Source organism: Carassius carassius, chromosome 4, assembly GCF_963082965.1.
Source record: "Carassius carassius chromosome 4, fCarCar2.1, whole genome shotgun sequence".
Taxonomy (NCBI): Eukaryota; Metazoa; Chordata; class Actinopteri; order Cypriniformes; family Cyprinidae; genus Carassius; species Carassius carassius.
Genome location: NC_081758.1, coordinates 15,014,994 through 15,033,170, shown reverse-complemented (window position 1 = coordinate 15,033,170; position 18,177 = coordinate 15,014,994). Strand labels below are relative to the sequence as shown.

General features: G+C 38.5%; 1 protein-coding gene across 3 annotated transcripts in view; it reads left to right on the top strand.

Moving 5' to 3' along the window:
- Window positions 1-14,635, top strand: part of LOC132137430 (retinoic acid receptor RXR-alpha-B-like) — a 55,135-nt gene extending 40,500 nt beyond the window's left edge. For 2 of the 3 annotated variants that reach the window (XM_059547477.1, XM_059547475.1), the window contains 8 exons: window positions 2,542-2,692; window positions 3,316-3,495; window positions 5,674-5,837; window positions 7,632-7,761; window positions 8,403-8,535; window positions 10,325-10,416; window positions 11,320-11,425; window positions 12,141-14,635. In XM_059547477.1, coding sequence (XP_059403460.1) covers window positions 2,542-2,692; window positions 3,316-3,495; window positions 5,674-5,837; window positions 7,632-7,761; window positions 8,403-8,535; window positions 10,325-10,416; window positions 11,320-11,425; window positions 12,141-12,288 — 1,104 coding nt within the window. In that variant the 3' untranslated portion in view covers window positions 12,289-14,635. The remainder of the gene's footprint in view (window positions 1-2,541; window positions 2,693-3,315; window positions 3,496-5,673; window positions 5,838-7,631; window positions 7,762-8,402; window positions 8,536-10,324; window positions 10,417-11,319; window positions 11,426-12,140) is intronic. The other variant, XM_059547476.1, reaches the window with a different exon arrangement.
- Window positions 14,636-18,177: the final 3,542 nt, after the last annotated feature.

Sequence of the window (18,177 nt, the reverse complement as noted above, 5' to 3'; positions counted from 1 at the left end):
TGTTGGAGTAAAAATGCTAATGCATAACATTGTGTAATTCTAAATGAATATCAGTCTGTATGTGTGAGTTAGATACAGTATCGTACACTAGAAGCACTGACCACAGGATTTGGCATGTGTCATAAACCAGAAATATTTACCATGAGTCAGATTTTCTTTGATAGTGCGAACAAATTAACACTGACACAATTTAAGGTGTGGAAATGCCAGCACAGGTTTTTTGTTCAAATGAACACAATAGTCTTCAATTCTCCTTGAAACAAAGCGTCCTGCTGTCTTTCTCTAAATGTTTTGACATTTCAACACTGTTGGATATTTGAACGTTTGTGTGACGAGTGGGGCGGGGCCGAGGGACATGGGAGCGAGGCCGGGGGAGTGATTGGAGATGAACTACACCTGTTCGTCCCACCGGTCTCGAGGCCCATGGAGGAGATGGAAGGATATAAAACTGGAGCGACGACAGTGAAGGAGGAGAGAGGACCAGGCCTGGGCTTTTAGTTGTGTTTTGGTTTTTATTTTATGCGCACCAGTCGTCCGTGAGGGGCTGGTGCGCTGTTTTGTGTTTATTTTGTTATTAAAATGTTTTTGATTGTCCGCCGGTTCCCGCCTCCTTCTTCCGGATGAATATGAAGGTTGATATCGTTACAGTGGTGCCGAAGCCCGGGAGAAGGAGGGACGCGCTGCTGAAGATCCCTCGCCGCTGTGGTGAATCCGCGGTGCCAACGAGCTGGCGAGGAGTGTGCCGCCATGGACGCTCGAGGCGGTGGGCTGGAGCGAGTTGCCGGGGACGGGCGAGCTCGCTACCGGCCGCCCACGATGTGGAGGGACGGCTGCCGTCCGTGAGGGAGCGGAGGAGTCGGCGCCGTTCGCCAGGTGGCCGGAGCCTGCTGCCATCCGCCGGAACGGGGAGGAGCAGGGAACGGGGGACTCCTGCCGGCTGCCCAAAACCGGAGGAGCCGTCGCCGTCCACCGGGCGGCGGAGGAGTGTCGTGCCGTCCGCCGAGGGCCGTCCAGTGCCACCGCCAGGCACCGCGGAGGAGATCGCCCAGCTGGTGGAGGGCCGAGCAGCGGTGCGTCTGGGAACCGGAATTTTTTTTTTTTTTTTTTTTCCTCTCTCCCCTCTCTCGTCTCTGTCGCTCCTCCTTCCATCTCCTTTTCTCTCGCCTCGTCTGTCCTACCCCCAGGTTCCCGCAGGTCCCCGTGAGCGGCCCCCCCCGGAGGGAGGGGGGGGGGGGAGTAGAGCGCAGTCTCGGGAGTACCCCCCGGCCTGCGAGGGGCGATGGGGGTATGTGACGAGTGGGGCGGGGCCGAGGGACATGGGAGCGAGGCCGGGGGAGTGATTGGAGATGAACTACACCTGTTCGTCCCACCGGTCTCGAGGCCCATGGAGGAGATGGAAGGATATAAAACTGGAGCGACGACAGTGAAGGAGGAGAGAGGACCAGGCCTGGGCTTTTAGTTGTGTTGTGGTTTTTATTTTATGCGCACCAGTCGTCCGTGAGGGGCTGGTGCGCTGTTTTGTGTTTATTTTGTTATTAAAATGTTTTTGATTGTCCGCCGGTTCCCGCCTCCTTCTTCCGGATGAATATGAAGGTTTTATCGTTACAGTTTGATTCATATGACACTGTGCCTTTTTTTATTATTTTTTTTTTATATACAAAATCTATAACTATTATATATTTAGATAGAAATAGTTTAGGGTAAATTATTTGCAATTTCATTGGTGAATAATTGTTATGTTCTTTTATCTACATCTCAAGAATTCCCAAAGAAAAACATAGCGAACATTCTTTTATCATAATGTTTCCTGTAGGTGTGCCTGTCGTGTCTTTCACAGGTCCGTCCATCTGTCATCACACTTTCTGTGCCTTCAGTTCTGGGTAATTAAGAATAAATTCCATGTGTTCCAACAGACATGTTAACATGGAATTATACACTAACGTTCAAGTTTGGTGTCGGAAAGTTCGTTTTGTTTTTTCCTTTATTTCTATTTCAAATAAGTGCTTTAGTTTCTATTCATCAAAACATCCTGAAATAAATGATCACCACAAAAATACTAAGGAGCTGCTTTTAACATTTATAACAATAAGAAATGTTTCTTGAGCAGCAAATCAGCATATTAGAATGATTTCTGAAGGATCATGTGACACTGAAGACTGGAGAACTGATGCTGAAAATTCTTTTTTTAACACATATAAAAAAAGAAAACAATTATTTTAAATCTCAAAAATATTTCACAGTATTACGATATATTTTAGATCAAATACAGCCTTGATGAGTATAAACATTGAAAAAAATCTAACCAGCCCCAAAACTTTTGAATGGTAGCTAATGCAAAAAAAAATAAAATAATATATATATATATATATATATATATATATGGCATATTTAAACACTGAGAGTTTCTCAATTTCAGTGTGTTTGCTTATAGGCAGTTATGATCTAAGAGAACATGAGATTTACTCCCATCTCTAACAGTCCATTAATTCAGTTATTAGCAACTTCGTAATGGTTTGATATCTGTTTTTTTTTTTTTTTTAGCTCACTTCACCCATGAATGCAGTCAGTAGTTCGGAGGACATTAAACCCCCCCTGGGTCTGAACGGGGTGATGAAAGTCCCAGCACAGCCTACAGGCACATCCCTCTCCCTTACTAAACACATCTGTGCCATTTGCGGAGACCGTTCATCAGGTGAAACACACATACACACACCCACACACATATTAGAACACACACACCTATATGATAAAAAAAAACACACAAAAAAACACAAAAAAACCCTGATAATACACTACGTAATTTGTGTCCATTACAGAACAAAATAGCTAAATTATCAAAATAAACTAAAGCAGCACATCTATATTAAATGTATATAAATAAATTATATATATATATATATATATAATATATATATGATATTTCCCATCTACTTACAAATGAATAACAAATGCACACAAAATTTGACTGAAAATTTTATTTATTCTTTTGAGAAGAAAGACCCATGCACTGACTGATGTAAGAGACTAACATGGCTAGTTGCCAAGAACAACATGTTTAATAGTCATTATACAATATTGTATAACCACGGAATGCTCAAACTGACCAATCAGAATCAAGTATTTCAGAGAGCAGTTTAATAATATACTTTGTTGTACTTGTTAACCTGCAGTCATGAAATTGGTCTATACAGTGCATTTTGTCTTTCAGAGTAGTGTGTGATAAAAACAGATGTGGTGCTGTTGAATTATTGATATTAAACGCCAATTAAAGATAACCCTGCTTGGAGGAATACTAAAGCATGTGTCTGCTGGCAGGTAAACACTACGGGGTGTACAGCTGTGAGGGCTGTAAGGGTTTCTTCAAGAGAACGGTGAGAAAGGATTTGACGTACACTTGCCGAGAAAACAAGGACTGTTTAATTGACAAACGCCAACGCAACCGCTGCCAGTACTGCCGTTATCAGAAGTGCTTAGCCATGGGAATGAGGAGAGAAGGTGCGTTGCTTCTTTTTTTTGTGTGATTGAGCACATTTACATGTCATGACAATTCCAAATAATATCAGAATTTGGTCTTATTCGGATTATGGATTGGTCATAAACTGACTGGAATAACCAAATAGAGCAAACATTCCAGTTTCCTGAAATCATCTTATTCTGAATATCTAAATGATTAGTAATCGTGAATGCTATATGAGATACAGGCAGTTTTGAAAAGCAACAAATTTTTGGAGGCGACAGATACTTTTGAAAGACTTTAAAAGAAATAAACATTAATAAGTTCACAGTATAGGTGGTTGAAAGCACTAATGTCCTACCATTTGCAGTTCATTGCACTCCTGTGTGCTGTTGTCAAGAAAATGAAGGATTAAATCACATATTTGAAGTCTAGAATCATCTAAAAGTAATTTAATTAAATGGCAAGAGATATTATTTCTACTATTTCCACCGGAGAATACTGGGAAAGAAATGTACATGTCTTAATTAATTCAGAATCTATTCAGAATATTATATGTATGAGAATATTACACTAGCTGGTAAGCATGTAAACTACTTTATTTAATTATTTATATGTAACTATTAGAATTTAGAATCTATGTATTTATTATGCAAATGTTACTAAATATGATGATGGTATTATAGCAGACACTTTTATCCAAAGCAATACTTGCTGAAGGTTATAGTTAAAAAATAGTTTGACCAATAACATGCAGGCATTGTACACAATCGACTAATCATGGCTTGTGAGAAGGTGGAACATTAAAACAGAGAACAGTCATAGCAATGCAAATGCGTGTGCATATTAGGTGCGTGCTGCGCAGATCAAAAAAATCCGAGTAAACAACCAGCAGCGGTTTACAATTACAGTGTGTACACCAGTAAAACAAGTTTAGCATGTGGAAATTGCTTGCATTTATTCATTGTTTTATACAGTATCTGACATAAATTGCATTATTGTGACATTTTTCATGGAGACACATCATCCTATCAATTTAAATTAAATAAAAAATTAAATGTATGCATTTAGCAGACGCTTTTATCTAAAGCGACTTACAGTGCATTCAGACTATCAATTTTTACCTATCATGTGTTCCCGGGGAACCGAACCCCCAACCTTGCGCTTCATAGCACAATGATCTACCACTTGAGCTACAGGAACACTATTTTAGTGTTAATTTTTAGTGTTAAATTAGTGAACACTAATTTAGTTTATATTCTCTTCTCAAAAGAGTAGAAAAAGTCATGAAGAATAAACCTGATTAAAAACTTAAGGTCTATTTTTCAAGCTATTAAGTGGTCTAGAGCACAAGGCTGGACTCATATACTGAGGCCTCTGAAAGAGACGTAATCTAACATACTTCTCCCCCACGAGTCGCTTTCTCTGTTTTCTGCTTTCTGTTTCTGAGGACAGTAAGGCTAAAATAATTTCTGTGTGCCTCTCTCCTCACCTCTCAGTGACTCCTGGAGTAAAGGTTTATCCTTCAGATGACCTCCACGGCTCCCACTCAAGAACTCCCCTCATGATCTGCTAGTGGTTTCTGTCGAACAGAAAATGAGTCATAAAACAGGGCTTTTACAGACAGAAGGGAAAGCTGAAATGTTCCACAGCCGGACGCCGAGGCAGACGTTCACATTTCCACCAGGTCCAGACCACAGTAGACCAACTGTGTGGTTTAGACCTGGCTCCCCCTCTGAACTAGGCCAAACATGCATACAGTATATGCTCTGTACACAGCTTGCACAAATTCATGTACACACACACACACACCAATACATTGTCAAGCTGCAGAACCAATTATCTGACCAAGGGACGGTTTTATGGCTCATGACTTTGTCCGTAGACTGTATAGAAGCACAGAATCATGTTTGCACTGGATCGTACCCAAATAAAATATACATATTTTAAAGAGACGAATGCATATTACTACTAACGTCACTACAAAATGCAGGCTGACCTTCTCAACTTTCAGCCCGCTGAACTCGGTGAATAATGGTCTAGATGCATATGCAGCTCGATGAAAAACAGCCTGAGCTGTTTTTGTGGAATTGTGTAGATTAAGAGCAAATCAAAAGCAGCTGCGTGTTATTGAGCACAAGGTCATGGTTTTGTTTGTGTGTGTAACTGTACATGTCGCACATGCCAGCCATTCTAATTTTGTTCCTGCATGTGTGCAGCCGTTCAGGAGGAGCGGCAGCGGGCGAAGGAGCGGAGTGAGGCTGAGTTCAGCAGCTGTGCCAACGAGGACATGCCCGTGGAAAAGATTCTGGAAGCCGAACTGGCAGTGGAACCAAAGACGGAGACCTACGTGGAGGCCAACCTGAGTGCGCCTGCCAATTCTGTAAGCCAATCCCTCCCTCTAAATCTCACTCAGTGACATTCAACTTATGGAGAACATTTGGGCCGCTCATTAGAAATGCAGCATTTCAAAGTTACACTTCACAATTGCTCCCCAGTGAATGGGCCGGGATTTATCATTTTCTGAATGTCAAGACTAAAGGAAGGTTTCAACCTGCCTTCACATATACAAAATGACAGTTCTAAGAGTTTAGCAGCTGTCCAAGAAAGAGTCCGATGCAGATTTGAGTAATTCTGTTTGTGAATAAAAAGGGCTATTTTTACGATCCCACTCCCAGTGGATGGTTTCGGCTACATCGCAGTCCATTTTGATATTGAAGACCTTCATACAGGCCCCTCGAGAGGACACATACTGCAGAAGAAGCACATTGTCATGTCACTAGATAAGAACTTTAGCCATTAACCATGTCAGTTAGATACATGGAGGCTAGTGCTGTGTGTATATTTATGCCTTGTGCACATTTGTTTTGTGCAGCTGTAAGCTCTAAATCAGGTGGAGGTCAGGGGAAAAAAGGCATATGCTTTGTCTTCCCTACTTTGTATTTTCGGATTGTTTGTTTCCCTCACAGTTGTTTTTTAATGGCCGCCCTTGAGCCCTATTCTCACATGAATAAGGCTCTAATGAATTTGAGCTCTTTTTGGGTTGACTGGAAAACTGTTAAGACATGATGATCTGAACTGAAAGCTGTGCAAATTATGAGACTATTAAACCAGATTGTTATTATTATATTTCAGTCTGGGGGTGATATGAATTCATTAGATACACTTGATTTAAAAAAACGTGTGCTTAAAGGGATAGTTCACTCAAAAATACAAAACATTGATTACAATGATTTCAGCACTTAAGTGTCCATAAGCATTACATGCGTTTCACAATTAATTATATTGTTTTGAAGTATATTATTTCTGTTATACATGCTCTGTGAAAAAGAGTGATAAAGTCTACTTATTCACAAGGGTATGATACCACTAAAATGAAAGAGCTTTTTGCTCTGGGTGGATGATGATGATGATGATGTTGATGATGATGTTTCAGTGATGATGCGATTTCGGGATTCCTACTGGGACAGAATTTGCATCAATGACAACAGCAGAATACGCACATGCCAGGCTGCTGGTTCATGAGTGCTTGTTCTAATTGATTCTGGGCTGGAGAGTTTGGGTTACTTGAGCAGAAGGAAAGGCTTTTAGAGAGCAGGAGTTAAACAGAAAATTAAAATATTCCACTGGGGGCAAATGACAGGAGTGATTTCCACAAGACATCTGTTCATTTCCCACTCACATCACTGAGTCTGACAGCTGAGTTTCTCTTGGTGATATCTAAGCTGAATGCAAATAACATCAAATCAATACACGAAATCAATAAAACAACTCAAAACCAGAGTTTGCAAATACATTTTGTCCTTATTCCAGCACTGTCTGTTATTGTGCTCTCATTAAAAGTTGCATACGTCCAAAAGCATATATTTGTGTAGAAATATGCTATGTCCAAAAGTCTGTGGATGGAAAGATTTTTAAATGTTTTTGAAAGAAATCTCTTATGCTAATCAAGGCTGCATTTATTTGATAAAAAAAAATGTAAAAACATTAATATTGTGAAATATTGTAATAATTCAATACTTTTTTTGTTTTGTTCCTGTGATGTCATGTTGAATATTCAGCAGCCATTACGCCAGTCTTCAGTGTCACACAATCCTTCGAAATTATTCTATTTGTGCTGCTTAATATTTTTGTTGGAACATGATCAATTTTTTACTCTCTCGCTCTCTCTTTTCAGCCTAACGACCCTGTCACAAACATCTGCCAAGCAGCTGACAAACAGCTCTTTACCTTAGTGGAGTGGGCCAAGCGGATACCTAACTTTTCGGATCTCCCACTGGACGATCAAGTCATCCTCCTGCGAGCAGGTGCGTCAGTAAATAGACACAGACCACTTTTGTTGACCCTTGTGCTGTACATTTAGTCTTCCAGCTATGGAGTTACAGCAGAAAACCGCATTGGCTAATGAAATGAGTATGTTTACAGTTATGTGACATTACAGTCTATTCCAGAGGCATTTATATGGATTCCGAGATACATTTGATCCAGCCTCGGGCCACAACATCGATTAAAGAAGGAATTCCATCTCGTCTTGGAGTGAGAGTCCTTCTTTCTGTTAGGGATGATGGCTTCAACATAGACGGAGGAAGAATAAGAGGCTGGATTGTTCTCGCCGTTCACATGTTGCATTTATTTCATTAGGCTGTAGGTTGCCTGAGGACAATCAAACTCTATTGAAGTACTCTATTTAGGGTTTCTTACTTAGAGCCTCATAAATGGGATTGCACCATATGAAACTGTGATGATGTATTAAACAACTTGAAATGTCCTCATTAAAACTCAATTTTGTTTAAGAACATGCAACTTAAATTATATAGAGTTATAAGAGTAAATACATACAACAGACAAAGCCGCCACAAAAACAGATGGAAATAGCCGTGTTGCTCTCTTTCCTGTTACCTTTGTTTGGTTGTTAATGTGTTTTTGTGCTCCTGTCCTCTGTTGCTAGGGTGGAATGAACTCCTGATCGCCTCTTTTTCGCATCGTTCCATAGCTGTGAAAGATGGGATATTATTAGCTACAGGCCTTCACGTCCACAGAAACAGCGCACATACTGCCGGGGTGGGAGCCATCTTTGACAGGTTAGTAAACGTCCCAAGTTTCAGAGAAAAAGTCCGAGCCTGTACAATTTTCTTTCTTCTGAGGAACACAAAAGGTGAATTTCTGAAGAATGTCTTGGCTGTTCTTTTTATTATAATAGGCAATGGAGGGACTGTCAATGTTACAAAGGAAAAATAAAAAAGTATATGGCTCATGCGCCTCAGTACCATCCATTTATTTTCTTCCTAAGCTAACTGATTTTTTAAAATATCTTATAAACTGTTAAAGAGACTGTATGCGAGCTACGAGATCGTTAATCGATAGCATATGCTGTTCTTGAAGCAGTCAGCTGGTTTTATTTCAACACATCTTTTAAATAATCGTGTTTAACAGCAGAATTCCCATTGTAAAACTATGCAATTCCGATGATTTTGCAGAAAAATTCAGCAATAAGAAACTGGAACATGCAAACCGTGCCAACGAGCTCTTTAGCAGCTAACCTCCTTCACGAAGCACTGCATATGGCATAATAGAGTCAATCTTCCTATGCATATTTTGCAATAGTATTTTTATCAGTTTTTAAATAAAAAGTTTTATATTTATCAGCCTTTTTAATTTTATCAAGCATTCTCAATGCTTTATGGGATTGTATTTATTTCCCACATTAAAGCCGTTAAAGGGATAGTTCTCTTTGTAGGGTAGGGTACCTTTGTTCTTTTTGTTTTGGTAATTATTTTTGCTTTGAATCAATGTTTCTAATGTTGTGATTAACCTCTTAGCTGGTTGGTTTGGTTCATGCCTTCTAACTCTTTATCAAAGACTTTTTAAAAATTCATATGGGAAAATGTATGGGAAAAGTACAGTTGAAAAAGTGGTCTCTATTGCACTCTATATTCCAAATCATCTGAAGCCGTATGACAGTTTTGTGTTAATGACACAAAATCATTACACATGATTCCTGAATCAAATATATTCCTCAAATCAAATATGGTGCCATTAGACTGAATGTAACTTTCTCCCTTTTCCATACACAAAACTATCATAGGGCTTCATAAGATGCAGATTATAGCATATGATTGATATTAACAACTGGTATGCTACTTATTCGTCATTTTTGGAGGTTGATAACTCCAGTCCCCTTTCACTTTTTTTAAATGGAAAAGAGCAGCCACAACATTCCCCTAGTCTCCTTTTGTGTTCAATGGAAAATTAAAAAATTATACAGGTTCGGAACAACACGAGGGTGATTAAGTGATAACCAGATTTTAATTTGGGGTGAACTATACCTTTATGACAATGACAGCATTTCAGTTTATGGAGGGCATGGTCTTGTGATCTTCTTAAGAGACCCTTCAGTGTCCTCATGGCACACCCTGTGGAAGATTTGTGACAGCTGTAGGTCATGCACACATGAATTTTTGAAAATAACCTGTGTAATGATATTAGATGCTGCATCATGAAAGTGTCCTCCACAGCTTACTCTTGATTGATGCCATTTTTACATTAAGCCGGATGGCAGTTTTATGTAGCGCTGTGATAATGTTTCACTGGCAGCGTGAGATATGCTGGTGTCCTCACTAATGAAATATATGCTGCCCGGTCCGTCTACAGTAGAGATTAATGTGTTTTTTAAGACATAATGACTTTGATTTTCAAGGCTATATGAAAACTAAATATATAAGGTGGAGCAATGACTCACTTGGCCCGTTTAATATGTTACAGAACATTACCCCACATTTTTAGGGGTACATTGGAGAAAATTAATTTGCGATTAAACAGACTGGCCGTGCTGCCTGTAAGCGTAAAGATTTTTGTCCCCTTTTTTTACAGAGTGCTGACAGAGCTTGTGTCAAAGATGAGAGACATGCAAATGGACAAGACTGAACTTGGATGCCTGCGGGCCATTGTACTGTTCAATCCAGGTACAGTAATGTATACTTAGACATACACATGTGCACACAGCACTCTTATACAAGTGCATTTAAAATACCACTTCAGTTTCATCAACCTACCTTGCTATTTGTTGTGGCAGATTCCTAAAAAAAAATGTGTTGGAATAAAGCCAGAAAGACTAAATGAGATTCCAGTGATTATAAACCTCAGTATAGCAAGCTTATAGCAAGCAGTATATATGGCATACTGCATACTTTTCTAAAATTAAAAAAAATAAAAAATAAATAAACCGGTAAGTAATGCATTGCTGTAACAACATTGTTGTCATGTGACCTCTATGTTCATCCCCAAACAACTAAAATAGTCGAGTCAAATAATGAGTTTAGAAAGTTAAGATAAAAAATATCCAATGCTGTGGACTTTGCCAAATATACTATGCCCAGCATTCTTTCTCTAGTTGTACAGTTTGTGAAGAACATTCTTGGATAGCGATGCACTTTATTTTGGATTTCTTAAAATTCCACGGCCTAAAGTTATTGATTCTTCCTTGAAGTTATTGATTAAACTAGCAAAACCCATCAACCTCTTGTGGTTTGATATGTTTGGATGGCACACAAATGTACAATACTGTTCAAAGGTTTGGGGTTGATTTATTAATGCTTTTAAAACTCTTTATATATATATATATATATATACATTTTACTGACCCCAAACTTTTGAACTGTAGTGTAGCATCATATAAAGTGGCCCAAAATGACACCTTAACATTACCTTGTTTATTTCTTTAATTTGGTCATTTTTGCCAAGTGTCTATATAAGGATTGACCTACAGATTTTTATGAAACTTATTCATAAAGCTGAGTCTGTAAATGCCACTTTATCTTGAGAAGTTCACAATAAATTGTGTTTTTTGTGTTTTTATCAAATGTTAGATTCAAAAGGACTGTCTAATCCATCAGAGGTGGAGGCATTAAGGGAAAGAGTGTATGCATCTCTAGAGGCCTACTGTAAACACAAATACCCCGATCAGCCTGGGAGGTACACACACACAACTCACGTTTATGTGTGCTTCATTATTTCACTTTTATATAAAAATGAAAATAATGGCACAAAACAAAAAGAATGCTACAGAGATTTAACAGAGGGACTGGATTCAGAGTGAACATAGCAACATTTACAATCCGTTTCCTTGCATATAAAGTCAGTTTTACTTAAATACATTTTTTATTAAATCTCTTATACATTACCATTCAGAAGTGTTTGTTTTTGGAAAAAGGTGCTCATTAAAGCTGCATTTATTTGATCTAAATACAGAAAAAGGAAAAGTACTGTGAAATATTATTACAATTTAAGATAACTGAAAGTATTTTCAAATATAATTTATTCTTGTATTCCATATTTTTCAGCAGCCATTACTCCAGTCTTCAGTGTTACATGATTCTTCAGAAATCATTTTGATATGTGGATACCTAACCCTAACCCTAAACTTCAAATACCTTTTTCCAGGGTTCCTTGGTTAGCAGAAAGTTCAAAAGAACAGTTTTTATTTGAAAAAGAAATCTTTTGTAACATTATAAATTTGTTAGCTGTCACTTTTGATCAATTCATGCATCCTTACTTTTACCAAAAAAAAAAAAACTTACTGACCCCAAACTTTTTCAATGGTTTGTTATTGAAAAATTAAAAATAAGAAAACAGCTGAAGTATGATACTGTGCTCATCCCAACATTGACATCCACTGTTTCATGGACAGATTTGCCAAGCTGTTACTGCGTCTGCCTGCCCTGCGCTCCATCGGTCTGAAGTGTCTTGAACATCTCTTCTTTTTCAAGTTAATCGGAGACACACCCATCGACACTTTCCTAATGGAAATGCTCGAAGCGCCACACCAAATGACATAAGGGAATCTCACAGGATCTCTGATCTCACAGAAGAGGACTGAACTCAAGAGTAATTCTACCTTGGCGTTTTATCAGAAACATTGTGCAATCCACAAAATCCTCTGTAATGGTCCATTGCGGAAAACCACGCAGGATGGATTAAGTGAGTTTTTCCTGGTTTGCATGCACCTTTGGCAAGCCTAGCGGAGTTCTGGAGGTTTTGGTTTCTCATTTCTTCTGCCTTATAGAGGTCTACCTCTGCTTTCAATTGAATACACAGCCAAACCGCCTCATCTCTGAGCTCACAATCGTTTTGCTGTGAATTTTCAGATTTCATAAGAGGAAACAAAATACCTCGGATGCACTTCTTCATGCAGCTGTTCTTAAAAAGCACACTGTACCTGCCATTGAAAGTTTTTGCTCAAACTGTGTAGTTAACAGAACCACAGTAAAAAGAATTCCCCCCAGGCACTTAGAAATTGCTGATTCTGAAAGTCCATCTTCATGAGGAAGAAACTGCATGCAGCTTGGCTTTAATTCCTTTTCTTTTTCGAAGATAAATGGGCCTATGAATAACAGAATGGTCTAAAAAGAATGAAAAGCAGGGGTACTCCTGGCTGAACTCACGCTGGATGAAAATACAATGATTCAATACTGACAATTTTTCATGATGTTTTGCCTCTATAATTCAGCATAAATATGTATTACGTATTTCCAAAGATTTTCAATAATGTATCATCTGATAATTCCCAGCAGGTGGGTGTTTGTGATTTGAAAATATGCAAGGAGTTTAAGTAATCCAGATGATAGTCTGGCCTCAGGGAATCGCAAGGTTTGGGAAGTGCCATGCCTGTCCCCTATTGGAAAGGTTGTTACATTGCAGCTGTACTCATTTACTATTACATGCATTTGTTACAGTTTAAGAGTTAGGTTTTTACAGAATGCTTGGCAAACATTGCAAAAATAACATTTCTAAGCCTCAGGTTGATACAAATGCAATTTTTCTATTTGTTCTATTGTGCAGTCTTATCTGTCATAAGGAAGAAACATTTGTATTAACACATCAAACCTCGATTGCAGATTGAGCCAATCTGAACCAGTGTTTTCATGATGACAGTTCATTTTAATAACTATTATTTGAATTGGGGAGGTATGTGTAGCAGCAGTTGTCATTAGCAGACATCGTGCAAAAGACCTACTGATTTAGACAAAACATCCTGCCATAAGATAATGCCAGGTCTCACAGCAACATGAGTATTCAGTCTAACATGCACATAAACCGTCTATGTCATTGTTACACAGAATTTGAAGTTCTAGTGGTGATGTTTTTATGCTTTGACCAGGGAGAAATTTGAATAGGCCATCAGGGAAGACTTTTGTTTGTTCTGTCATTGGACATCTTTAGCCTTTCATTACTCCAAAGCAAGCATATTTAGAATGTGCATACAGGAACTAAAGACCCCTTGCTGAAGTAAATACAAAACACAGACAATGTAAAGCACTCTTGGGTTTGCACTGTGTTGGACTAGTCAAACTGGGTTTGTTACACTATCAAGAGTCAGGCACATCTTACCTGATAACGGCTACAATCCTGATCTGTATTTTCCTGTGAGACTCCAATCCATCACAGGACATGTCAGCAAAACACAAAAGAGATGCATTTTAAGATAATTATCTATTTTTGTACAAAGTGTCATTTTTTCTTCTTCTCTGTATCATTATTTTGTCTGTTCTATACTGTACACATTGTTGGTGTAAATATTCATTTTTAAGTGGAGCCGTGCCTTCAAACCTGGACTAAGGGAAAGGTTATGTGCATTAGCTCTCTGTTCCTCTGCCATGTTTTCATGGTACCCTCACCTGAGAGCTGAGGACGGCTCACTCGTTCTTTTTTACAAGACAAATTGAGGGTATATTGTGTATTATCCTATTATGTCTGTTCAAAGGACTATTAAATTTAAGATTGTAAAAAAAAAAAATAAAAACGTATGTTGTCTTTAGAAAACATCAGAACTATCTGATAAATATTAATAAATCATGATATATACGTACGTGTGTGTGTGTGCACGCGCACGCCAAAGGTAAGGTATATAAGCCAAAACATTAAATAGGATTAACGGTTTCATACCGAAAAATATTCTGCCGTAATATTTATATAGTTTCTAATACACAAAATTTCATGGAAATGTACCTAGTGCTCCAATGGTTCAAACACAAAGCCATAAAAATATAACTGAAGACAAATTGATGCCATCAAATTCAAAGCTTAAAATTAGGAAAATAATGTTAGAAACAATTTAATGACCCTAAGGATTAATTCACCAATCAATATCATTGATTGCCAAATGCTTAAAAAGCAAAAAAGGCAACAAAAACATTTATGGTATGTCTACCATAATTACATCCATCTTCACCTAACCAGATCAATAAAACAATAGAATTTATGGTTTGATAAATAACAATGGCTCATCAGTAATTAATTAAAATGAACTGAAAACATTACAGTAGATTATTACAGTATATTAAGGAGAGAGCAGGCTTAAAGATGAGTGAGATTGTCACTATTCTGAGCAGACAGGACCTGTCCATCTCTCAGATAATAACACTGCACTAGGTGCTATCACTGTAAAAGACAGACACTATTGGGAGTCATCAGTCTGAAGTTTTCTACTGAAGCCTCTGAAGTGCAGTGCTTTAATTGAACCATCACTTTTCTACAGTTTGATGGTCTTGTCATTCTCCAGGGCTGCAGAGGCAAGGATGTTCTCTGTAGGGTGACAGGCTGTCGAGATCACTACATCTAAGAACAAAAATACATCAAAGATGCTGCAATGTATTTGAGTCTGGGAGGTGTAGCAAATGTCATATACATGTGTGCCCTTATAATTTCTGCACAATTTCTTTGGTCTGCAAGTTCCAGATAAATACCATGTTGTGTAAATAAATACCAACTTGTCTTTTGAAAACCATATTTCCCATGTTACAAAAACTGCATTCTTCCATATTACATTGCCAAGCTACGAAACATGTTACCTGTTTCTGATGCAGAAAAGCTAGTTCATGCATTCATGACTTCTAGACTGGACTATTGTAATGCACTTCTAGGTGGTTGTCCAGTATCTTCAATAAGCTACAGGTAGTCCAAAATACAGATGGCTAGAGTCCTTACCAGGTCAAGAAAATATGATCATATTACCCCAATTTTACAGTCTCTGCACTGGCTACCTATTAAGTTCCATATCAGTTACAAATTATCATTACTTACCCATAAGGACCTAAATGGTCCCCTAAGGTCACAAAACGCTGGACTTTTGGTAGTTCCTAGGATAGCAAAGTCCACTAAAGGAGGTAGAGCTTTTTCACATTTGGCTCCCAAACTCTGGAATAGCCTTCCTGATAATGTTCGGGGTTCAGACACACTCTCTCTGTTTAAATCTAGACTAAACACATCTCTTTCCCCAAGCATTCGATAATGCATCTCTTAAATTGTGACTGCAGTTGCATCTGATCAAATGCGCATTCTTATTCTTTAGCTTGGGTTAAACTAATTAATTTTACATTGTTGAAACAGCAGCTATGCTAATTATGTCTCTATTTGTCTCTCTGTTTTGCCACGGGATTTACACAAGCTCCAGTCTGGATCCAGAACACCTGAGAAGAGATGATGCTGACCCCTCAGAGGACCCCGGATGATGCTAACCCTGAATCAACAAACAGAACTAACAAATATTGCTACAAGTGTGATTGCATCATATAATAATTGCTGTTAATAATGTTCATCGTTTGGCTGACTACGTCTTGTATACATCTTTCTGAAAAATCTTGTCATATGCGCACAAACAGACCGTCACCACTTTTAAGCTACTACTAAATATTGTAGAAACGTAATTTTCTGTAAAGTTGCTTTGTAATGATTTGTATCGTAAAAAGCGCTATACAAATTAACTTGAATTGAACTGTCTTCAGAGCCTGTGACGATCCACTGAATGAGAGCAAGACGGATTCAGGTTATTCAGAAACTTGTCTAAATAACTGTATAACTATAAAACAAATACTTTGACAGAGTGGAAAAAAATCTACCTTTCCTCCAGTCACAGAAAAATTGGCAAATACACAATACTTTTCATTTCATTGACTCGTAATGTGAGCGCTTAGAGGCAATCATGAATATATATTGGTTTTTAATAATTGAACTAATAATACATCAAACTACAAATTACACAGAGTAAATACGCATACGACAATACAGACAGTAACTTTGTACAAGACGTAACGGAATCCAAAGGAGTGTTCTTTCGTGTCTTCCGGGGCTGCTGCGGAATCGCGCGGTATTTGAAAGGTCCAACAAAGCAATGTTTCAGAATCCGTCTTCCTCGTGTGGAGAGGCGAATAGGTGAATAAACTTCGTAAGGAAAAGAAACGAAAACAACGGAGATGAAAGCTCCCGAAGGAGCCATGAGAACGGCTGTTCTCTCAGCCGCCGTGCTGAGAGGGACCAGACAGGGACAAGAGGAGATGAGAAGAGCGTAAGAGAGAGAGGAACTTCCTGGGTCAGTCCTTATAGCTCGACTGGTTCATGCCTCTGTTTGCGTGAACAACCAATGAACGTCCGCGATCTGAAGCGGGAAAAGGTTCCTTTGTCTCTTGGGAAACACCCACTCTAATAAGTTCTGGCTTATAAGATTTCAGCAGTGATATTTAAGCAAAGTTCGTAATTCCAGATTAATACATTTTACACACCTTTCATATAGGTGGATAGTTGGGTCACAACATGACAATTCCAAAGATACCAAAAATTACATTTATAACTGATAGAAACACGACGTTACATTCATATGCAGAATTACACACATTTAAAGATTAACACACGATAAAATTGTAGATACTCCAATTTTTGATTATGGAAAACATCTAATGCACCAAAATGCAATACTTAATACATTTAGAATACATTGAGAAAAGGTACCAGTTTAGAATACATTGAGAGAAGGTGCCAGTGGGCTGGCTTTTTTCTGTCCTGTTTCCCAGTGGGATCTTAAAGTTTTATGAGCTGGTCAGGAGTAGGGTTACAACTCATGATTCTATTTGAGAACATTAAAATTAGGATAAACATTTCCAATTTACAAGTCAGCAACTTATAATCCTCGCATAACAAGGATTAACCATTTTATGCAACGCACAAACATATTCAAAATACATATTATTAAAGACTTACATAAAGAGCGTAAAGAAAAGTTTGTGTGTGTGTGTTTAGGAATGTGGGTGTTTCGTTTCTCCTTTGAGGCTGCTCACGTGACTTTGCAATGTCTCGTCCAGTGTCGTAAATAATTTAAATCCAGCCAGGCTGGCGCCAGGCCAGGCATTTTGCTTAGAAAAAGTTGGGTTTATATGCCTGAATTCAAAATCTACAAGCTTTGGGTTTGCTTTGTTTTAGATTCAACGAACCGTGATTCATTAGTTCAGAACCCATGAATCGATGACCTGCATATCCGTTACACTTGATTAAATGAATTAGACATCAAATGCATTTTAACAGTCACTGGTCGCTACCTACTGGTAGCCTTTCCCTTGCTGCAGTCCCAGAGCTTTAACGTACTGTGAGATAAAGCATTAATTTATTTATATTACATTACTGAATTAATATTGTCTCAGAAACTGCACTGACTGCAAAAATTAAACAGTCACTAGGGAGATGAATTCACTTACTTGTCCAGTGTTGCAGATAGAATGTATTTGTTTCATTTGGAGAAAACGTCTCAAGGTTACGAATGTTACCCTAGTTCCTCGAAGGAACGAGACGCTGCGTCGAGCGCTTTGGGGAAACGCCTTTGGCAAGATCAACTCTGAATATCGTGTGCAATCTGTCCAATGGAAGAGCGTGACGTCACAGGCAGGGTGACGTAGCGACCA